Raw genomic sequence first — 24,609 nt, forward strand, 5'->3', positions numbered from 1 at the left:
GAAATTGGGGACAAGCCACAAGGGATGATCAAAAGTAGCCAGTAATTAGTTTGTGCTAGAATTTCCTATTGTAGGAAGGAGCCCCAGTGCATTTTCAGGTTTAAATGGCCCTGGATTATTAATTAGCTAGAAAGATTGAAGCTGGTCCCCATTTCTTGCTGTTATTCTCTCCTCGTCCTCTCTAGAAACTATGATACAACTTAATTAGGGACTGCTGTAATAGAGGGGGATTTATAGCTACTTCCCTAATGACCTGGAAATTGCTTCACCATATGGCAAGTGCCTTTTGCAAATTAACCACCCACCATGTTGCCTCATTCCCTTCAATTAGGTGCTGACCTCCACCTAGCTAAGGGAGACTCCCAATCTGGCGCCCTGGTCACATTGGGAGAGGATGTTTGGGGAGCGTCTCAGTCAGGTTCCCTTGCTGTAGAAGCAACTTTGTTGGGGAGTACAAATGGGCTCGATCTTTTTCATCAAATGAGTCTTGGAGGTGGAAGGGACCTTAGTGAACTTTGGCCCGAGCAAGAGTCCCATTCACACTTTTCCTTTGGGCATCTGGCATTTCTTTCAGGATGTCTCACCTTCAACATGGGCCCCCTCACCTCCAATGTGGCGACCCACTCCATCATCTGATAATTCTCACCATCATACTGAGGCTCTGTTTTTCTCCTGGGATGGGCTACCCAGGGATGCTAGAGAGGAACAAAGAGGAGTGATATAAAACGCGGTCATCCTCATCTTCATCGTTAGCGTCTCACAAAAAGTGACTGACGGGTTTCCATGTCAGGTCTTTCTAAGTTTCAGTCCTGGACTATCCCTAAGGCCATCGAGCTGCCTCTGTTAGATTTTATTTTTGACACGATTTTCCTTTCATTTATTGATCATTTTTTATTCTTTAACCTAATATTTTCCGAAGAGCAATAATGGAACAGTTACCCATGCGAACAGGGCGCGATAAGTGGCCCCGTGTCGACTTGCGTGCTTGTGCTGCACGTGTCTGCGTGCGTATGTGGCGTGCACAGCCAGTATTCCCTGGGATACCAGTCTGCCCCCAATCTGTTTTACACCAAATCAGAAAGAACAAATCCCTTTGATGACTCACTGCTCATTTCCATTTAGGTCCTTTGCTGTCTCTTCCTCTCCCCCTACCTGCCCCCAAAGCCTCACATTAATGAAGGATTTATTTTATTTCTGTATCACTCAGGCTTAATCTTCAAACAGATCTCTGAATCATATTTAGGTCAGTGGACATAATGAACGGGAGAGTTTTGCCATATGGAAAAACAAAGCTCGCCCGCGCAATGAGGGTGACTCCTCCGCCTAAGACCTTTCCTCCTTGGGAGAAACCTGCATGTAGGGCATCTCTGGAGGGACCTGGAGTATTTAACCCTGGCAGGAGTATAGGGACACAAGGGGTTCCATGGATAGAAGGCTGGCGTTGGATTCCCGGCTTGTGCTTTCTGATCTGCCTCTGATACATGGTACTCTGTCCATGAACTTTTCGGTGTCTTAGAAGGTCCAGAAGGCTCCTAACTACATGGAGTGGAGGTGATTCATTGTTTTCCCTTAATGCTCCTCATCTTGGTACATTCAGTGTGATTTGTATCACACCCTCCCCCAACTAAAATAGTCCTGTATGGAAAGTCTCTTTTTGTGGAGGTTACATATGTGTGTGTGTGTGTGTGTGTGTGTGTGTGTGTGTGTGTGTATGTGTGCTTTAGACTGGCAAAATCCTAGCACTAAGGATCCAATCCAATGAGCTACTCTGTGCAAAGCACGGTTCTAGTGTCTGGGAAGAAGGATTGGTCCGTGAGTTTATTGGGACCGTGGAACGTCCACGTGAGGAAGCTCCCTCTCTGAGAAGCTCTCTCTGTCACACTGTTGCCTGTAGCACTCAAAGATGGTGGAACATCACCAGGGTGACAAAGCCAATGTGTGTGTCAGAAGTGGAACTAGAGCCCAGACAGCCCTGGGAGGTCCAGCCCCCAACCACTAGCCCTGTTGGCCATCACCCAGGGGAAGGGCGCTTGGCCAGCCATCCTTGTCTACCCCCTCCTCTTGGACCCATTGGATCCATTGGAGATGAATTAAGGCCTGGAACCCAAGTGCCTTGGGCACAGCCTCAGTCCCTAGCTATGGTCCTGAGAATCGGCCCTTGGGGGCCTGGCCACATTCCTGTAAATGCTACTGAAGACCTGGGAAAGAAAGTTCTTGTCCCCCAAATCCTTGACGCTGTCAGAAGGTCCAGCATTGGCAAGGGAAGAAGAGACCTCCCCCTCTGTCCTGTTGCTGCTCCCTCAGGAGTCTGGAACCTTTCCCTCTGAATTGTCCCTGAAACTCCCTAGGTCTCCTCTCTACCAATAGAATGAGCCTCCCTGAGGGAAGATACCTCACTTTCTTATCTGTATTCCCAGCACTTGGTACATTTTGTGCGCATAGTAAACCCTTAGTAAACACAATAATTATTCATTCCTGGCTGGATGGCCAGCTCTAACCATTTGCCTGCTCTGCCTTTCGGAGCCTGGGTTTCCAAGACAACATTAGCATAGTCCTTGCCCTAAGCCGCTTCCTTGGGTTTGGGGTGAGGGGTGCAAAGTGTTTGCCAGTGAACTAATCCTAAAGTTTTTAGGGATGGGAGGGTGAGTGCTCACTAGATAGATTACAAAAGGCTTCCCATAGGAAAACACTCTGGACTTTAACTCAGCAAGACAAGGAACAAGGATTCTGGGATGTGGCGATGAGTCTGGGGGAGTGGGGGGGCAGCAATTCTGCCCCAGAGAGCGCTGGGATATGAAGGTGGGTGCTGGGCAATCCCTGTGGTCAGGTGTTCCAAACCCGCCAGACTCTACCTCCCCCTTCCATGACTGCCACACCCACCCTTGCCACACCCTCGCCTTAGAACGGTCTTTCCCCTCTCTCAAGCCTTAACCTCCCAGCTATAATCTGGGAGCAGGCTTACTTCCAATGGCCATGGACCTTAATAGCAGGTTCAGGTAGCCAGAGACGCTGGCAGCTGCTAAAATAAAGCATTTTCTCTTAAGTGATTCCCCTTTAAAAATTTCATCTGTATATTTAAATGTTCATATTTCTTAATGTTTTATTAGATTCCTGTAATAAAACCAAGGTCATTTCTTTCTTTTTTTTTTTTTTTAATTTAATAGCCTTTTATTTACAGGATATATACATGGATAACTTTACAGCATTAACAATTGCCAAACCTCTTGTTCCATTTTTTCACCTCTTACCCCCCACCCCCTCCCCCAGATGGCAGGATGATCAGTAGATGTTAAATACATTAAAATATAAATTAGATACACAATAAGTCTACATGACCAAAACGTTATTTTGCTGTACAAAAAGAATCAGACTCTGAAATATTGTACAATTAGCTTGTGAAGGAAATCAAAAATGCCGGTGGGCATAAATATAGGGATTGGGAATTCAATGTAATGGTTTTTAGTCATCTCCCAGAGTTCTTTCTCTGGGCATAGCTGGTTCAGTTCATTACTGCTCCATTGGAAATGATTTGGTTGATCTCATTGCTGAGGATGACCAGGTCCGTCAGAACTGCTCATCATACAGTATTGTTGTTGAAGTATATAATGATCTCCTGGTCCTGCTCATTTCACTCAGCATCAGTTCGTGTAAGTCTCTCCAGGCCTTTCTGAAATCATCCTGTTGGTCATTTCTTACAGAACAGTAATATTCCATAATATTCATATACCACAATTTATTCAGCCATTCTCCAACTGATGGACATCCATTCAGTTTCCAGTTTCTAGCCACTACAAAAAGGGCTGCCACAAACATTCATGCACATACAGGTCCCTTTCCCTTCTTTATAATCTCTTTGGGATATAAGCCCAGTAGTAACACTGCTGGATCAAAGGGTATGCACAGTTTGATAACTTTTTGAGCATAGTTCCAAACTACTCTCCAAAATGGTTGGATTCGTTCACAACTCCACCAACAATTCATCAATGTCCCAGTTTTCCCACATCCCCTCCAACAATCATCATTATTTTTTCCTGTCATCTTAGCTAATCTGACAGGTGTGTAGTGGTATCTTAGAGTTGTCTTAATTTGCATTTCTCTGATTAATAATGACTTGAAGCATCTTTTCATATGACTAGAAAGTTTCAATTTCTTCATCTGAGAATTGTCTGTTCATATCCTTGGTCATTTCTTTTAAAATCAAATAACAAAACCAATTATCAAAATCTGCAATATGAATAGAAGTGAAGGAGTTCTGGGTTGTCCCCCTCCCTGTCTCCCACAGCAATCCTTGTCTTCATGGTCGGGGGAGTCAGGAAGAAAAGGAGAGGTAGATAAATGGAGGCTTCAGGAAATCGGGTGGCGGGGAGGAATATATTGTGACTTGGATTCCAGTTGTTCCCCCAAATCTCTGGGGGTTCAGTCTGCCCCCTCTTCCCATCTCCTCCAGCTGGTCTGTCCAGTTGTATGGCTCTCCCCTCCCTGGGGCATCACATCCCTTCTGTTTCATGTTTGATCCCGGGTTCTATGTAATGTTCCTGAAACTATTTCCTTGCCAGGAGAAGCAATGACCTGGCTCTGGGCCTTTCTCCATCTCCCTCTCCCCACTTATGACTTCCCCATAGAATTAAGTTTTTTCAAGGTCAGAAGACCTAGAAGCTTTGTTTAGTCTTACGAATATCTTTGCACCAACCCTCACGCTCCCTTCCCTGTTGATCCTGGGGCACATATATGGGGGAAAGGCTGCTTCCCATAGGACAAACAGCCGGAGGTCCCAATAGGCCAGAGTGTCATGGAAAAGTAGGGCCAAGCGCACAATAAAGGGCTTTAAATACCAAACAGAGGAACCTGTGTTCCATCCTCAAGGCCCTCGATATTTTCTCATTTGTCTCATGAAAGGGGAGTTACTTAATCAGAATCCAAAACCTCAGTCCCTTACAAAATTCCCCTGGACTTTTTGGAGAGTTATTGTTAGCCTGGACAGCCCTAGTCTATTATGACAAGGATTAGGCAAAATGATGGTAATAAAATTAATCTGATTTTCTGGAGGCTAATGGCAATCTTTTCTTGAGCACATGGATGGCAAAGGCCAAGGATCTGGCATTTAGGACTTATATGGTCTTGATTTCCCAGGAGAATTGTTTCTCTCCTCCGAGCACTCCTGAATAACAATTAAAGGGAGACAATTTCGTTTCCATTTTCAACTGACATTTGTCTCTTGAATGTCATCAAATTATGCAGATGAAATTTTTAACCTCTTTTTATAGTAGTTGATCCTGTATAAAAATTTTTAGAATATGTCCATATCCATTTACCACAGAAATTTGCTTTAAAAAAGAAATCTTTAGAACTCAACATATTAGGAATTAAATACCAAACACGTTAGATTATAAAATCAGGAGTTTTTCCGTGGTCTGTGTTTTAAATATTTTGATGTTCTAAAATGTTTTTGGCCTCCTTTTTTTTTTTTTTTTTTTTTTTTTTTAACTGAGACAATTAAGGTTAAGTGACTTGCCCAGGATCACACAGCTAGGAAGTATTAAGTGTCTGAGGTCAAATTTGAACTCAGGTCTTACTGATTTCAGATCTAGGGCTCTATTCACTCTGCTACCTAGCTGCCCCCTCCCTTTTCTTTAGTTTTTTTAAAAAAATTATTCATCTAATATTCTTTAATTCTTGATGCATCTTTTTATTTTTAATACCAACTTCCTAACACAAATTCAAATAAAACCTTCTACAAAGTACATTCTCTGAAAAATTTTCCAAGCAAATCCACCCAAAATCCATATTGTAAATGAGATGTACATTTTTGTAGCTTAGTGACCCATTCAGTGGATGCAAAAAGGAAAGACCAGATGTTGCCATCTTAGCCTGTTATATTTTGCCCCCTTTTGTTGCCTCTTACTCTGTTGTGGTCTTACTTTTCACTGGTTTCATCTAATTTTTTCTCTTCTTTCTGCCTTTCACCTGAGTCTGGCTGGTTTTTCTCCCACAGGTGAACAAACTTTAAAAAAAAAAAAAGCAACCACATGATGTGGTTGGTTGGGAGCTCTTGTAGTCTCTGCTGTTAGAAGTGTCCACGATTTTGTGTGGGTGTGGGTGATGTTTGTGTGGGGGATGCACGTTGATCTGTGTTTGCACATACGTGTAGTGTGCTCCCGCAAACGACGCAAACTGCGAAAGCTTGGTACAGGGAGATCTTGAGCCCACATGAGCACGACGTTCCTCACCCTGCAGTTGATCCGGGGATGAACCTCTTGTGACCAAGTGATCTCATTGTCCACTGTGGGATCCGCCACTCAGTCTGGGCACAGCCACAGTCCCCTCCCCACCACGGAAGGGGGATGACGTCTTGAAGGAGACGCGTCTGACACTCTCGGAGTATGTTGGAGTCTCAGGTGACAAGTGTTTGTAATTTCTGGTGAAGCCCTTGCCCAAAGTTAGCACACGGCCCGATGTTTGAATCAACTTAATGAGAACACTGAAATTCTCAGGCTATATTAAGGGATATTAAACATTAACTGAAGAAAAGCAGAAACAAGTACAACTTATTACAACTCCAGGAATCTGAATGTGCTGAGGAGAACCTGAGCTGGGATTTATGCTTCGCTCTAGAAAATGCAGAGGGCTAATGTCACTTTGTGGAATATTTATCTTTGAAGAATGACCAGGAAAGTCAATTTCATGTAAATAAAATAAAACTGAATCCTGGGACTCAGTAAAAAGGGCAACCTAATTGTTAAAACATGAACTCTGTTCCAAATAAAATTTTAATTGGAAAAACAAAAGCAATTGCCTTTATTAATCTTAAAAAAAAAAAAAAAAAAAAGGAAACAATGAAATGCCTTCATTAAAGAATGTGCCCTTGGTGACTTTTGACAGATTCCAGCATTTAGGGCAAGAATTAGGGCCCTGGGCAGCACAGAATAATCTGATTGTCACCTGGCTTTCCCAGAATTCCACTGTTTGAGCTGTAAAAATAAGATAAATATAATAAAATGAGCCGTTAGTTATAAAAATAAATCCCTCCCGGGGTCTTTAACAAAGGCGAGACATGACATTTCCAACGAACACGCTAGCTTGGAGAAGACTCTGAACCCTCCAACTTAACCTCATTACAACCCGGGCCTGATGCAGCTTCTTCCCACCAGGCTGCTGCTCTCCTAGGTGCTGCTCTCTCAGACGCCGCTCTCCTAGGTGCTGCTCTCTCAGGCGCCGCTCTCCTAGGTGCTGCTGTGGGCTCTCCTGCCCCGCTGCCTAATTATGATTTAGGAGATTAAGAAAATGAGAAAATTCACCCTAGCTGCTCCAGATCATGTTCCTTCAATGCCAAGTTGCATAATCTTTTCCATTTTAATTTGTCAGGGAGAAAACAGGTTCCTGAAAATTGAGCCTAGTGTTTTGACCCTTCCAGGGAGTTGAGTTTGTGTTAGCCAAGGTGATGTGTGCATATCTCAGCATGGCTCTGTCCAGAGAGGAATACCCAGAGCCCTTGTCACCTTCTCTCGGATGCCGGTTGGTTAAGGGCAGGATTTAAACCAGTCTTAATTGTAAAGACAATTTAAAGGATCTCATTGGCCTTAGAAAATATACAAATATATACAATTCCAGCTTTATATAGGATTAAAAAGGAAATAATTAGCCAAGGGGGATGCTGGAATTAAGACAAATTCTTATGGAAAGTAAGATTTTAGTGGGGACTTGAGGAAGCCAGAAAGGTCAGTAGTCAGAGCAGAAAAAGGAGAACATTGCAAGCATGGTGGATAGCTAATACACACACACACACACACACACACACACACACATACATATTCTGAGAATGATAGACTTTTCCATTCAGAACAACCCTAGGAGTTATTATGCCCATTTGTAGAATTGAGGTGAGGTGAGGAAAAGGTCAATGACTTAGCCAGTTCAACTTTAAGGGTTAGAAGCAAAATTTGAACTTGTGTCTTCTTCACTCACATCCAGTGATTTATTCCCAGACCCACCTGGCTTTCTGTTATTATCGATGCTATAATTGTGTAGCCCTGATATAATGGTATCTGAATGTTTGGCACTCGTAACCCTCCCGAATGGTGCCCCATGGCACAGAAACCCTGTGGGAGATTGCAGTGTCTTTTCTTGATTTAGCATGGTTTTTTAAAATATTGAAACAACAAACAAATAAAAACTGGGACATTTTCCACCAATATTCCTATTATCTCCACTCTGAATAAAATAGCCAGGGACTTGCCAAGATTGTTGATGAAGAAGGCAGATCTAAGCCGAGCTTTCCCTTCAGCCTCTTGGAATGACAAAAAATGCGCCAAGCAGAGTAAAAGAACAATAATAGAAAACGAGAGAATGGAAATAAATCCTCACAAAGAAAGTGGCCCTGACAAGCCAGCAGAGGCACTGGAGAAATAAGTCAACACAAAGAGCTCTCAATATGGTGAAGAAATAGGAGAGGGTAATAGAATGCCCAGAGAAGTCTCCAGAAGTTAACTATGACACTCCAGTACATGAGAAAAGAAAGTCAAATTCACTTAAGGAGACGCAGCATAATTTAAGAGCTTGCATGGTGATGTGTGGTCCAGGCTGTTCTCCAAGGCAAATAAAGGCCCTCAGGCTGGCTGTCCCCACTTGTGAGTTGCTCCAGAGACATGGTTCTCCCCATGTGTGCTCTTGATGATTTCAGTCGTGTGGCCACTCTTGGCCTTAGCCGTTTTATCCTGTGATGGGAAAGAGTGACCCAGATTTAAGGGTGGACTAGTACCTTTTTACTATTCCAGATTTTTCTATTTTTTGAATAAATATTAAGATTATTATTGAGGAAAAGGGAACAGAAAAGAAGTACAAAATACGAATTATACAATGAACTTTTGAAAAGAGAATTAATGGTTTTAAGCACAAGCTGGAAATTTTTAATGGAGGGGTATAAAACTTGGCACAGCAAAAGGACGTCATGGAAATCAAACACACAGAATTCCCACAAGAAATAGCAAACCAAAGATCAGAAGCAGGAAAATTGAAAGAAAGCAAAAGTTTCTACCAATGAACTCAAAAGACCTAGAAGAGGATCCGGCACAAGATTCGACAATGACATTTAACATAATGCTTCTATATCATATTTCCACAAGTCATACTGGTGTTTTTCCGTAAAGTATTTGAATTGGATTAGACTTTCAGAATCAGCAGGAATCGAACAAAATGGAATCATGGGGACTTCAGGTGTCATTCCACCTTTGGACTCCAGGAATTCCCAGGAGCACAGTCAACAAGTGCTCATTTGTGCCTGCTCAAAGCCCTCACCTCCTGAGGCAGTCAGGCCCACTTTGGGACCGCTCTCATCAGGAGGAAATTTTTCCAACCTTGGATCAACATTGACTTCTCTTCCATTTCTTAACTGTATTTCCTCTTCCTCGATTTATCTGCTCTCCAGACTGTCAAGACCCTTACCCTCCAATGTTTGTGTTTGATGTAAATTTTGTGAATATATAATCTGTGCCTTTACCCAAGTCATTGAACCAAAAGTGACCCAGTACTGGGCCAAGTGAAGATCTCTGGGGTACTCCAAGCCATCAATTTATCTCTATATAGCTGGCATCTCTCTGTCTTCTTTACAAGAAAAAATTGGAAAATTGGAAAACAGTACACCTAAAATAAGAGGAAAAGATTGAGACTGGGGGGACAGGGCAGTACATTATATATCATTGATAAAACTCTAGCTTGAAAATCCCTAAAATTCATAGCCATTCCCCAGTAAACCAATACTAAAAGCATATCAATAATTTTCAAAAGGAAAATGAACTATTGATAACCGTTTGGCAAAATATTCAGAATCAGCAATAATAAAGAAATACAATTGAAAGCAACCACCAAACTAGGCAATATTTTAAAACATTGGAAGGGATTCTTTAAGTCGATGAGCACAATAATGCTCAATTGGTGCAACTATAAATAGGCTCTATATCAAAGCCATCTTGAATTATCCTGGAAAATTAACTAATTGCTTTCTACCCTTTGGTTCCAAGATCTCCGTACCAGAACTTCATTTCTGGAGTGACTGACAGCAAGAGATGCATAAAAGCAAAATGCTTATAATGAAGGCATTTTGATAAAAGGTAGAAATGAGAACGCATGCTCTGTCACTAACTACCTGGCTTATAAAGTACTTTGTATGTTCTTGTAAAATAATATTGCTGACTTTGAAAGACATCGATGGCAGCTGTGAAGAATTCAGGGAAACATGGGAAGACTCCAGTGAAAGGAGAGTCAATATAAATAAGGGGGGGGGGGCTACAACATGACATACAACGTGGACTAAGCACAGAGGGGAACACGGGCACTGGGCTATTGGTGGTAAAGCAGCCATATCACATCCATGTTGACCATTAGTAAATGAGAGGGTGCAAGGTGACAGTGTATCAGCCTCTGTGGTTCTTTTAAATCATTTTGCTTGGAGAAGGGTCTCACCCTCCATACGTGGAGCCATTTTGCATCCCTGCTATGTTGGTGTCTTACACAACTTACATCCTTTCCAGTCTAATTATCAGTCAAGCTTGTACATTCATTTGTATTCACTCTATATTACTCAACCATGTTATTAGTATTTAATGTTATGTTTGCACAGTTATAGGTGAAGACGAAAGGCTGTAAAGTTGTGTTGGCTTCTTTGTAAACACGAATCCTTTACAAAGGGAGGAAACTCAATGGAATGGCCCGTGTGTTGGGGCGCCAAGCTCCCCATCCCCTTCCAGCGGCCTCCCGGCGGTGCTGCTGGCTCCACATCAACAACATTGTACAGAAGATACAGACTTTGTGTATTATCTGATGCTCGTGGTCCCTTCTGTCTCCCAGATTCAGGGATTCAAAGCACTTTCCCAATTACATCTTTCAGAAATGTCTAAAAAGGTCTGTCCATGTGAGAGGAATTGCTTGAGAAGGAAGGCCTAATTAATCTGGAATTCCTACAAGCTATGTCTATGTTAGTGTTCTGTGAGTTTTTCATTTAACTAAAAGAGACAAGTTCTTTGAAATTCTAGGCCATTAATCAAGTAAGTTTTTGTTAGCAATTTGGTATCACTTGAGATCTCTGATTATGATGACTCTTTTCAAACATTTTCCCCTTTTGTTTTAGGACTTTCTAATGGAAACATTCATCATGTTTAAAAATCTCATTGGCAAGAACGTCTATCCTTCTGACTGGATTATAATGAATATGATGCAGAATAAGTAAGTACAAAGCAAAAACCTGCCGTGTGTCGGGGGCTGGCAGTTTCCTGGAGAATCTGGAACAATGGCCTTGCTCCAAGATGCTATTGTTCCTTTCACTTGGTGCATGAGTTGGGTTTTGGATCCATGGAACTTTTTGGAAATTTGCAGCATAGGGATTAGCTGTGATCTGCCGAGGCAGAAGGGGGGATGGAAAGAGGGGAAAAAGGAAGCAAAGAAGGAAGAGAGGGAGAGGGAACCTGTAGAAAAGCAGGACTGATTTATCTCCGTTGCTTGTGTGACTTACGGTTTATTGCTTTCTTTTGCTTCATTCCTGTTTCCAGAGTTCCTCTAACCTCATGAAATGTGTTTGCATTTCACATAAGTCATATCAAAGGGGCAGAAAGAATCTGTGATTCGTGTTGAGTAGACCTTGATGCTTGTTTATCTCAGCTGTTGGAACATTTTCTCTTTTTCAGTTTAATGGGCTTGGGTTTGAAATTTGGCTTCTGTTTTTCTATGAAAAGACAATGAGCCAGATTGTTGGCTTATCCAGCCAGCAGATCTCCGTGGCCCCTTCCTCTCTGCTCACGTTTGGACTCTGTTTCAGTTTACTGTTTCAAGGGAATGTTTGGGCAAGCGTTTGCTAGTGGGGGAAATAGCGTTATTCCCAGCCCGGCTTCCAAGCCTGCAAATAACAAAGGAAGCGGCTCCTTGTGCTGGCTCCCCGTCCTGGATCTGGACCGGATTGGGCCCGTGTTGTGCACTGCCGGCTCTGCCTTTTCTTTGGGCGCTCTGGTTTTCATAGAAAGGCTTTTGTGGCCCTTTCTCAAGGGAGTACATGAGAGTGGGGGAAGATTCTCTCTTTACTCAAACCAGCAGCCACATGCACCGTCCGTCCCGTGTTTTTGAATTCCCATTCCCTCGGTTTCCTTTTCATGCTCAAGTTTTTCAGACGGCCGTTGCCTTCACAAACGGCTCGCATGCTAAGGCTTTGAATGTAGTTACTTTGGGCAGAAAAAACAGACTCAAGAATAATTTCATCCCAAAAGCTTCCTTTAAGTGTATAAGGGCTGACAGTTCTGAGAGCCAAGTATACAAGTAGAAAACAAAGCCGTCCCTGCCCTCCAGGAGGTTACATTCTAATAATTCTAATAGCTCTTCAGTGTGTTTTATTGTCTACTCACAAAAAAACATCAAATTAAAGTATGATCAAGTAAAAGTCTAGGAAACATCCTAGCCATGTTTGTTTTTGTTTGTTTCTACCCCCTTCTTTCCTCCTTCCCTCCCTTCCTCCTTCTTCCCTCTCTTTCTTTCCTTCCTTCTGTCCTTCCTTCCTTCCAAAAATGAATAAAATATTTGCCAACAATAATCATAACTAAGTGCACCAAAACAGTCTGACCAAAGCTTAGGACAGTAAAATGTAGTCGTTGAAGCAGAATGGATTTTGACATTTTACTTTCAGACCTGTTGAGGCAGTATGGTGGGTAGGAGCATATTCTTGAGTTTGGATCTGGAGGGAACTAGGTTCAAATCTATCCCTGATCATTAATTGCTGGGGGTGGGAATCAGGAGTCTTTTCACCCAGATAATTCTGTTTTATTACTTGTAAAATGATAATAATAATACTTGGAAGCTTGAACCCTAAAGGCTTCTAACTGGAGACACAAGGACTATAAAACACTGTGCACAACATATATAGGGCAGCTTTTCTCAAGGTCAGGACCATCTTGGTTATTGCTGCTCTTGTTTTGAGTGACCCAGTGACTTTCGTGATTAAGAAAACTCTTGGGAGAGAAACTTGCTCTTCGGTGAAAAGAAGCTCATTGGTCTCGGAGACTCTCCAGGAGCAAAGGTTCTCAATTGACTGATGTCAGTCAGACACAGGTTGCGAGTCTGGACTTTTTATTTCCCAAATCTCACCGATTTTCTCTGATGTTCACCACTGCTGTCGTCATTGTTGGGGAGATTGTTGGTGGTTTCAAGTCTTACAAAAGGGCTCCCTCCCCGTCACCTGCAGAGGAAAGTAATTTTACCCATATTTTTCATGTTAGGGAATTCAGTCTTAGAGAAGGGAAAGAACCAAGGGGCAGATGAAGAAAAGCAGCAGAATCCTTTGCACAGCGCTCCCTCCGATCTTGATTGTTCTCATCTGAAATCTCTTTATCTAGTTTGACACCCTGGGCCAGAGGCAGAAAGCACTTTAAATAGAAAATTCATCTGGAGCTCTTTGGACTGAAAGAGAAGAATCCCAGATTGTCAGAGAGTAGGAAGTCCTGTGCCCTCCTACTGGGCCCCGAAGGTGTGGGCTGAGGGATAGAAAGTAGGGGGAGGAAATGGGATTTTAGCATGACCCTGTATCCTCCAGTCTCTCACAATTGGCCAGAAATGCGTGGCTGTACTTGTTACAAGAAGCATCAGCAGGAGGGTCTTTCATGAAAGCAGAGATTAAGTCATTGATTTTTTTTGTTCCTCCAGTGTTTAATAGAGTGTCTAGAACATACTAGATGCTTAATAAATACTTGTGATTAATCAATTAAAAGCTATAAATTTGTTAGTGATAGTTGGAGAAACTAGATTGCTGAAACTTTAATAATAATTAGCTTAATAATATGGCTGAATCTACATCCTTCCTTCTAGTTCTGATAAAGGGAAGAGTATGAAATGTGATTTAATAGGTAAAATTTGATGGTATATTAAAGGCCATTAAAGGTTGTGGCTCATGGGCTGCTTCCCACCTCCCACCCTCATCCTTGAGTTGACCTTTCGGACACACGTTGGCCATGTGACTGTAAACAAGTCCCAACTTTCTCAGCCAGTTTTGTCATCCTTAAAACCAGAATAACAACGCTGCCCACTCCCAGAGCTTTTGTTGCCAAGATAACCCGAGAAGTGCTTTGCAAGCCTGGATAAATGCTGGCTGCTTTTACTGGTATTACTGTCATGCTGAGGGTCTCTAAGAATGATTTCTCTTCCATATTTCCTATTCTTGGGACTCTCAGAAACTTGCTTTGGATTACAACCACCCAAGGACGCTCTCTGAACTGGCCGGATACTTGCGTTAATAATCTGCTGCCCTAGATTTGGGGCCCGTGAGGTTCAGAGGGTGGGCAGTAACCTGAGGATTTCTCATCCCCCCTCAGCTTTTACTCTCAATGAGTTGGCCAATAAGCCTTATTATGTGCTATTATATGCCAGATACTTGGCCATCCTGTCCTCAAGGAGCTTCCATTCCTTCTCAATTGCAGATGAAGAGACTGTGGATGGGAGAAGTTCATCATTGGATGGGGAGCAAGTGGGTAGTGATTGGTTAGCAAGTAGCTAGTGAGTGGGCAGTGAGTGGGCAGCGAGTGGCAGTAAGTGCCAAAGCTGGGGCAAGGTCCCATTGCCTCTGCTTCTGACTCCCCCCACCCCCAATCAGGCTGCCTCTTCTAGCCTCATGGACTTTGCTCCCCCCAAGCTTTCAGACCCAAGCGCTCATTCCCACATTAGTGGGAAATCACGGCCCTGACGCTGAGAGAAGGTTCCTTGCTGGAGAAGGCAGCACCAACATCCCAGCATCTCTGCCAGGAAAACCTCAGATGGGATCCCAGAACAGCAACTTTACCTCTACCAAGGTACATGCGCAGCCTCCCCCACAGTGTAACAGACCTTCCTAGGCTAGGATTCAGCTTTCATAGAACTGGGTTATTAGTGCAGAAACAAAATTATTTTTTAATATTTTCCCTACTATGCTTATAAATTAATTGGCTTTTGGACCCTACTGTGAGCTCATATTGAAGGGAAGCAAAAAGAAAAAAATCTGCTTAGATTTGTAATAAAATTATTTTGGTGTAAAATGGATTGAACCGGGAGAACCTGTGTCCATGATTAGCGTTGCTTTACATCATTATCTGTTTGCCGTTATTTTGTCTGGGATGTGCATCAGTGATCATCTTGTAGGTTCCTCTCTGCCTTCGCCAAGGACTCGCCTCCTTCTCAGGCAGCCCAGGAGATTGGTTCTTTCCCAGAAGCCCACGGGGTACCTATTTAAGTTTTAATGGCGCAGCTGGGCCCCCATGTTGCCACCCAGAGTGTATGAATGACAAATAGAGCTTTACATTCCATGAAATATTTGTGGATTTTTGCAGTCGCTGGGATTTGTGGCTTTGAAGCTGCGATTTGTCAGGCCGGGAAGCTTGGGAAACATAATTAGGAGGTAGCATCAGGTGGTCGGCAGAACTTCTTGTTTTTCTCCAAGCTCAGAGTCCCCTCCCTGGAGCGGCAGGACCCGGACCATTCCCCATCCAACCAACCTGCTCATGGCCCCTCATTGTCGGCTCCTCTTGGGGACCCGAGAGCCCGACCCCCAGCCCAGCAGAATCCCAAGCCCAAGATTCCCCTTCATTCCTCTTCACCGTTTGCCAAAAGATAATTCAGTCCTAGGCGGGCGCCATCTTACAGAGGAGGGAAGGGATTCTCAGGCTCCTTAAGCTTCAGGGTCACAAGGCCAGGAAGTGGCCGAGGGAAGTCCCACATCTACCCTTCCTTATTCCAAGCCCATGGCCCTTTACTGGTTGATGATTTATGTTTTGGAAAATCAGAGGGCTTCCAGCTTGCTCCTGGCCCCTGTCTTTGTTCTGCGGGCCTGCCTGATGCTTCTTGGCTGACCCCTGGGGGCTTCCCCAGGGCTGGAGCCCCCTCCCCCGGCTGCCATGTCCACCAGCCATGAAAACCCATGGGCTGGCAGGCCACCTTCTGGCTGAGGGCTGGAGGCCCCCCGCTGGCCTGCTGAGCCGGGACAGGGGCCTAAGTGGCTGCTCTGTGCTGTGGCCACGAGCCCCCTGGGCCCTGGGCTGTGCCCTCCCCCCACATCCAAGTGGGATAAGCTGTCCCAAAGCCCTTCTGAGAGACTTTACATTGGAGAGAACACCCTCTTAGAGGCTCTGGTGCTCGAGGCTTGGCTGTGCATTCTTTCCCAGGGAAATGGGGCCGGAGCTCCCTGGCTTCTCCCCCACCTGCTCCCTCCCAGCTGGTGTGCAGCAGCACCTCCCCCAGCCCTGCCGGCCCCCCAGGCCCAGAGGAGGCAGCCTGCAGAGTGGTTCGGTGGCTGGGCTTGTTTCACAGTGTGCTTTATTTCGGAAGAACAGTACCTGTAATAGCTGCTGGCTCTTTCCGGCTCCATCAATGGGAGCAGCTTAAATCAAGCTGAACAAGACTCTCGTACACAAGTCTCTTCTCCTTCTGATCCTGGCCCCCTTCCTGTGGCCCTGGGTGACCCCTGCCCGAAACCCCAGCCCCAGATACTTCCGATTTGCCTTCTCCTTTCCCGCTGGATTGCCCTCTCTGGTTAGAAGGGAAGCTCCCCGAGGGGAAGGACCACTCCACAGAGGTATGGGCTTTGTATCCCTGCTTTTGGCCGCCTGGTTTGCAGTAGGTGCCTACTAAGGATTCCATCTCCCTTAGCTCTCTGTAGGCCGGGAGCTTCTCTTTGAATTGTCCTTCTGTCCTGAATTGTCACATCCAACGAATTCTCACCAACATGAAGCTCTTTCACATTGAGCTCAGGATTTAGCCCCATGACGGTATGCAGTAGGTAATTACTAAATGCTCACTAACTGGACTCCTCCCTCAGAGTAGAAGAGGAGAATCTCTTAGGATGATTCAGGTTGGTTCCAATGGTCTTGTGATGAAGAGAGCTGTCTGCCCCAGAGAGGGACTGTGGGAACTGAGGGTGGAGCACAACATGGTATTTTTACTTTTTTTTGTGGTTGTTTGCATTTTGTTTTCTTACTCATTTTCTTTCCTTTTTGATCTGCTTTTTCCTATGCAGCAAGAGAATTATGTAAATATGTTTACATATATTGGATTATTTGCCATCTACGGGAGGGGATGAGGAGAAAGAGGGGAAAATTTGGAACACAAGGCTATGCAAGAATCAGTGTTGAAAAATTATCTCTGCATATGTTTTGAAAATTAAAGTTTTAATAATCCACTAAGGCAAAAAAAAAAAAAAAAAAAAAAAAGACTTACTCAGATGGTGACATACATTTGGATGAACAGCCTATAGAGGTTGCCTGCCAACATGTCCATCTTCCAGGGACATTAGGATTAGCATGAAATAAAAAGTTACAACTGCATGAACTGTCTTCGGTAAACTCCTTAAATGAACCAAAGTTTGTCCTGGCAACAACAGCCCATCCCTTTGCATGTCCATTTTCTACAAGTGCTGTTGTATGCCTGTTAATCTCGAAATGCAATGACTCCAAAGACTTGAAAATTAATATTGTTCTGAGAAAGACTAGGGGAGGAGGAGGAAGTTAAAAAGCTACCTGATCTTGTAAGGTGCTGCTCTTAGAATGGACCCTTGAGACCATCCACTCCTATTCCAGCCAGATCTGAACAGGTTTCTCTTCTTATTACTTCCTTTCATCTTCTGCTTGAATACTTTCAGGGTGCAAGAGTTCCTTCCCAAAGGGTCTCATTCTTGCAATCCCATCAGACTTTTCCTAATACATGAACCATCCTCCAAAACTTAGTCCCATTCCTTATATATAGTAAACAATTGATAAAAATGCTCTTTAATTTGAATTGAATTGAATTTGCATTAATTTTATTTATGTTCTTCTATTAAATCAAAAACTCCTTAAACTAAGAGTCTATATTTTGTTTTGTTTTATCTTTAATTGTTGTAAACTCTTGGAAGGAGCATCAACTGTGCAGTTAGAGGATATGGGTTGCAGTCCCACCTTTGAACCGCAGTGCCGGTGCCTATGTTACTTTGCCAGATCCCTCAGCCTTTGTTTTCTCTCATTCTGAGGGAGTTGGACCAGGTGACTGACCTCCAAGGTCCTTTTCGGCTCTAAATGGATGATTTGTGAAACCTCTCCCGATATGGCACCTGTGGGTTCTTAGTTAGCGGTTCTTGCCCCTTGCAAAACTGCTGGAATTAGGACCTGCTGCTTTTCTCCTATACCGACTGCTTTCCTTTCCCCTTTGGGCACAAAGACTCCCCCTTTTTCCTCTCCTTTCTCCATCTTTGCAATCTCAGATTTGCCACATTAGGCCTTTTAGCGATTTTCCACATCAATGAAATTGATCTTCCTGGTGGTGTAAGGGTTTGGGTGAGATGGATGGAAGGAAGAGAAAATCCTTTTCTGAGATTACTCTGGAGGAAAGCCTCTCTTGGTTTCCTTATTTTTCTTTTCCTTGGGATGAAAAAGCATGGAACAGAAAAGATCTGGGAGCTAGATGGGATCTGTCACTTTGTTAGATTGAGCAAGGAGTCTTCCTCCAGCACAATGGGTCCATGGCCCGCTCAGCTTCTGGGGAATCCCGCTAGACCCATGGATGTCCTCCCTGAAGGCGTGTTGGATCAACTGAAGGACAAGTTGGTCTGTTTTTCTCCACTCATCATTGTGGTCTGATCTGCCTAGTCCTTATTGGGAAGGTCTCAGATTTTCTATGGGGAGCTGGAGCTCTGACCCATGTGTGAGGGTGGATGGATGGAAGACTAGGAAGATTCAGGGCCTCCCTCCATTGCCCAGAAAGTGCGAGCTCTGGAATTGGATTGGATTCTCCAACCAGGCCAGTAGATTATTTCTTTTTTATTATGTTTTGACATAATATATATTTTCACTTAGATATTCCCTTCGACGCAAACTTGCAATGCATCTTAAAGTAAACATTGGATAGATTTCTTTTGTTTTTGACCCTAAAACTAAGTGGACCAAATTGTATTTGAAACACTGGAATAGAGTGTTGTTTTGAAGATGACCACTTAGAGGCAATCAGGATTTACATATTATTCATGTATCATTAACATCTAAAACCGATTTTATTGAGATTTTAGATTTCTTGGATGTCACAAAGCTTAGGCTCAAACTGAAGATTTTCTGTGTCCAGACAGTCCCTGCCAAGGGGATTCCTGGAGAGTGACAGCTTGAAGGCAGAGTCTATTTCTGAGCATAGAGCTTTGCACACAGTAGGTCCTTAACAAATAATTCCTTTTTAATCACCATGATTTACAGTCTGTAGGAAGAGAAAATGCAAACAGCCATGGCCAAATCAGATCAAGGCAGGGGAAATTGGAGATAATTCTTACCTTAATTTGCCTCCAACTTTAGTTACATTCCCTGGCTTTGAGGTTCAAGTCAGTCTTGTGCTTAATCCTGCAGCCTGGCACTGTGGCCAGACCACTAGGCTTGGATGAAGGAAGAACTGGCTCCTGATTCCCCCTCCACTTCTTTGACCCTTGGTTTTTTCATTTGTAAAATGGGGCTAATAATTGCACCAACCTCACAGGTTTTTTGCATTTATCAAGTGAGAAGGATATAGAAAGTTTTTTGCAAACTTGAAAGCACTATGGACCATGACTGAATCAGTAATAAGGAAATAATATAATATTGTGTGTGTGTGTGTGTGTGTGTGTGTGTGTGTGTGTAGATCATGAATGGATCATTAATTATAAGGGAAAAATATAAAATTATCTGTATGTGTGTATATATATATATATATATATATATATATCATGTCAGGGCTCTAATTTAATGTGGAAATAGGTATGATATTATTTTCTGAGGCATGGGGTCTTGGCTCTGCATAGAATAGAAAAAAAAATAACCAGAAACTAGGTTTTGCCATATTTAATGAATTTAGCTTTAAAGGGGTTCCTTTGAGACATCTAAATGTTACAAGTGACTCGGTCTGGAAATCTTGAGTTCAAATCCTGCCTTGACCACTTGACCAGCTGTGTGACAATGGCCAAGTCACCTAATCGGCATCTTCCTCATTTTTCTCAACTGTAAAATGAGAGAGTTAAACTCAGTGGCCTCTCACATTCCTTCTAGCTCTGTATTGTTGACTAATAATTTACAAATTTGGGGACAGAGCTGCTTACAGTGCCTCAAGGCTGAGGGACAGGGATTTGGGAGCCAAGGAGAGCCAGGAATGATGGCGGGCCCCATGGAGCACTCTCCCTGAAGCGGCTGTCCTTCCATCCAATCCCTTTCACATGGCTCACTGGGGCCCTATACAGGTGATCCACACACCTTGGCCAAATCAAGGAATCACCCAAACAGGTTTTGGCCTTCAGGATTTTCTTAGAATGGTGCTTACGGGGTCAACTTCAGCAGCCCCATTTCCTCCTTGTCACATAAATTTTCTTCTTGAGGTGAATGCAATACAGCAAGAAACAAGTTCAGGAAATATTTATTAAGGTTTCCTCTGTAGAGAGCCCAGTACCAGCTGCTGAGGAAGATGAATTGTTTAAAGGAGAAATGGCCCATAACCTGATGGGGCTCATAGCCTTGCACAAGATCCTGTGGTTCAATCAGGAAAAGCCCTGGCTCAGGGGGAGTTGGGCTTGGAGCACCATCTTGGTACAGCTGAACATCCCCTCAAATCCTGGCTCTTATTTACTTGGCTAAGAGGCATCATGGCACTGTGGACCGAGAGGAGATTACAGATTCCAAAGAGTTTTAGTAAAAAAAAAGAATAAAAAATAAATTATAAAAAGAGTCATATCACAGAGCAAGATAGGACAGAGATAGATGATGGAGAGATGCTGTATTCCAGGACCTGAGCTAGACTGATAGAGAGAAACAAGAGCAAACATGGGCCTCTTCCCTCAGGGAGCTTATATTCTCATGAAGGAAGATGAAAGAAGAAAAAAAGGGGTCTTTCTCTGCCTCTGGGTCTTTATCTGTAAAGTGAAAGAATCAGACTCAGACCCTTCTGGATATACGGTCCTAGGACTTTGGTTCCTCGGTTCCTTTTGGAGCTCCTCCTGGCCCTAAAACTGTGGGCCATCTGTAACCTCATCTTGTTAGAGCTCAGTTTCTTCTGGGAATCTTCCACAGCCCTTGTGTTAAGTTCTGGAAATAAAAGGCCAATGTGAATGCTAATGGGGGGGAGTGGAACTGGGGTGGGGGGCGGCTTTTTTCTGAAACTCTCCTCCCCAGCCTAGCATAGAGGTCTGGACGTGGGTGTGTGCTTGTCGGCATCTGGGTATGGAGACAGATAGATCCCTGATTAGTGGGTAAATGGATCAACTAATTGGTAGCCCAGAAATCACCGGAGTGCACATCCACAGAGAGCCGATGAATCAGCCCCGGCGGGTGACGCTCCCCCAGCCTTATGTAACATCCAGGCGGGAAGGGTCTCCTGAACTGCCACGGACAGATAGAGACGTTGCTTTAAATACCGTGTATTAAATCGTCCTTCTGTGAACAGCCCCAAATGGATCTTGTCTTTTAAGCTGTGGCTCATCCTATTAGCCATCAAACCTTCTCCGTCTCAAAATAGCCCCTTTCAAAGTTGCCATCCTCCCCGTTCCCCTGTGAAAACGGCTCTGAGAGTTGAGCTGAGGATAGTTCCCTCTGTACGGGCCTTGCTCGTTAAAGGCCTCCCACCTAAGGGCTGGAGGACACTAAAGTAATTACTTGGCAGTAATTAGATCTTGCCATCCACATACCTTCTCGGAGGCCCATTCTTCTGCCACAAGGCTGCCTGGATCCCTTTCCTTTTGTCAGCATCCTCGCGTCCAAATTTAACTCGCATCTCTCGGCTGCCGCCACGGACGTCATGTCCTCCTGCCCCAGGATCCTAAAAAGGAACTTACTGATCACCCCAAATCTCCTCTGGCTTCTTCCAGTCCCCACCCCTCCATCCCCCACAATGGAAAATGGCGAAAAAATGGCCCTGCCCTTGTGGGGAGGGGCCAGTGGTCACTTAGCAGCTGGCCGTTCTCTGTCTACATGTGGAAAAATAACCATTTCAAAGGTTATTACCCATTAAATTGCCCTCATGAAGAGATGTAAAAGACATCGAGGCCGGCCAGTCTCTTGTTCTTTGAGCCTGGGTGTAAGCTGCGGATGAGCTTTGTTGTAAGCTGCGACGGCCCCTGTGGTGTCTGGTACTTCTAGGCTGAGCCCCCCAGATTAGAGGGGGATACCAGACTGCCCAAGGTTAGGCAACCGACCCAGAATCGTGCACTTCCAGCTTCTACAAGTCGTCTTTTAAAAAAAATTTTTTTTAACAATAGTTTTTTAGTTTCAAAATACATATCCTTGTCATTCTCCGCAGACGGAAATCTCCCACCTCTGTGCCTTTGCACAGGTCGCCCCTTCCCCACCTCCATCTCCCAGAATCCTTGGCGTGCTCCAGGAGGCCTGTTCTGCCACCCACTCAGCAGCCTTCTTTCCCTGAAATTACTTGGCGCTCCCTTCTCCCTGCTCAGCATTTACTATCTGCAGAGGCCTCATTTCCTCCAGTGGCTTAGAGCTCGGTTGAGAGCAGAAACGTTTCCCTATTTGTCTTTTTCTGATCAGCGTCTAGAACAAAGCTCGTCCGTAAGTCGGTCCTTAACAAAAGTTACCCCGAGCCAGTCCCTTAACCCTGGGTATTAATTTGGTGACATCACTTTTTGACAATATCCTAAAGGGGCTGCAGGGACAGACGATGGTATCCCAGGAAGCATGTGGGGGCTGGCGTCTGGACAAGGCAGCCTTAGGACTGGACTTCTCAGAACTTATATAACTGAAAAGTTCATGGTTTCATATGCTTGGATACACATATACACTTGTATAAATATTATACAAATAAACAAAACTTAGAAAATTGTCTAAATTTATATATTTATATGTAAATCCACTCATAAATACATATTTTTCTCATACTTTCCTATTACACATACATATGTGTATAAATAATGAAAATAAAATATAGAGTTGTCTAAATGTCTATATTTATATGTAAATCTACTCATAAACATTTTTTCACTCATTTATATTAAACATATATATATAAATATATAATATATTTATAATATATATATTTATAATATATAATATAAATATAAATATATAAATATATATATATATATACATATATATATAAATAAAATATAGAGTTGTATACTCAAGTACATATTTTTCTCATACTTTTATAATTGCATATACATACATTTAATAAAAAATATGTAAATAAAATATAGTTATCTAAATACATGCATTTATATGTAAATATACTCAAATATATATATCTTTTTTCATTTATATTACACATACATATGCTTATAAGTAATATGTAAATAAACAAATATAGAAACTTATCTAAATGTACCTATTTATATGTAAATATACTCATAAATACATATTTTCTATACTTTTATCTACATTTACATTTGTGTATAAATAATATGCAAGTAAACAAAATATAGACATTTATTTGAATTTATCTATTTATATGTAAATGCTTTTATTAATATGTTTATGTGCTTTATATAGAATTAATAAGTAAACAAAACATGAATTTATCTGTGTATTTATATATAAATATACTTGTTAATTTATATGTTCCTATACTTTCACACAGATGTATGTGTGTTAAATATGCAAATTAAAAATATAGAAATTTATTTGAATTTATCTATTTATATGTAAATATACTCATAAATATTTGTTTTATATATTTTTACATATATATATATGTGTTTATAGAGAAGCAAAATGGGCACAAAACATAAATTTATCTAAACTTGTCTATATGTAAATATGCTCAGATATATTTTAAATGAGATGTGCCTTACGTCGCATGGAGTATTACGTGCTCGGTGAACTTCATGCTGTGGGTACGAGTGAAAGTCTGTCGGTGTGAGCTGCGTTAGGAGGCCGCCGTCCTTGCCCTGTCTTCTCTTCGCCATCTCGCCAAGGCATTTGAGGTGGTCTTGCTTGCTTACCTGGGTTGGAGACACAGTCCACACTAATTAAAGCGGTCCTGAGGCCGCCTCGCCACATTTGCCGTGGGAGAAGGGCCTGTTCAGCGGCAGAGCCCGGCCTCCCACCGAGACCTCCGGTCAGCCCCGTGGCTCACAATGGCTGCGGCTCGCCGAGGATGTGGGAGGTGGGCCCTGCTCTGGAGCAGCATGGAGAAGGTCACACCAGCCAAACACAAATAACGGTGTTGTGAGGAGGTTTGGGAGACGGTGTAGGAGGGCCGGGGACCCCGGAGTCACAGCCTCTGGATGAGGAGCCCTGGCTTTCAGAGGGTCAGTCGGAGGAGGGACGTCCACAGATGGAGAATGGCCTTAGGATTGACAGAGGCAGGGAGTGTAGAGTCCTGAAGGTGACTGTGTGGGCAGGGCGAGGGGAGATAGCAGGAGCCCCCAACCACAGAAGGTCCATGGAGCTGAACTCTTTCCCAGGAGGCATTTTTACCTTGAAGGCAAACAGCAACAAGATCCAAATTATTTGAATTTTTTTTTTTGTTATTGCTAATAAAAGTCCTTTAAGGTTTACTAAGCATTTAACAAATATTATCTCATTCGATCCTCACAACAACTCTGTGAAGTGGGTGTTATTATTGCCCCCAATTTACAGATAAGGAAACTGAGGCAGTCAGCGATTAAATGAGTTGGCCGGACTACATCCAGCAGAA

General features: G+C 43.2%; 1 protein-coding gene across 1 annotated transcript in view; it reads left to right on the plus strand.

The window, feature by feature from the left end:
- DOCK1 (dedicator of cytokinesis 1) overlaps window positions 1–24,609 on the plus strand; it is a 445,579-nt gene that overhangs the window by 276,054 nt on the left and 144,916 nt on the right. The window contains 1 exon segment of the mRNA XM_031957020.1: window positions 11,120–11,214. Within this exon segment, the coding sequence (XP_031812880.1) occupies window positions 11,120–11,214 (95 nt within the window).

Source organism: Sarcophilus harrisii, chromosome 2 (genome assembly GCF_902635505.1).
Source record: "Sarcophilus harrisii chromosome 2, mSarHar1.11, whole genome shotgun sequence".
In the NCBI taxonomy this organism is placed as follows: domain Eukaryota; kingdom Metazoa; phylum Chordata; class Mammalia; order Dasyuromorphia; family Dasyuridae; genus Sarcophilus; species Sarcophilus harrisii.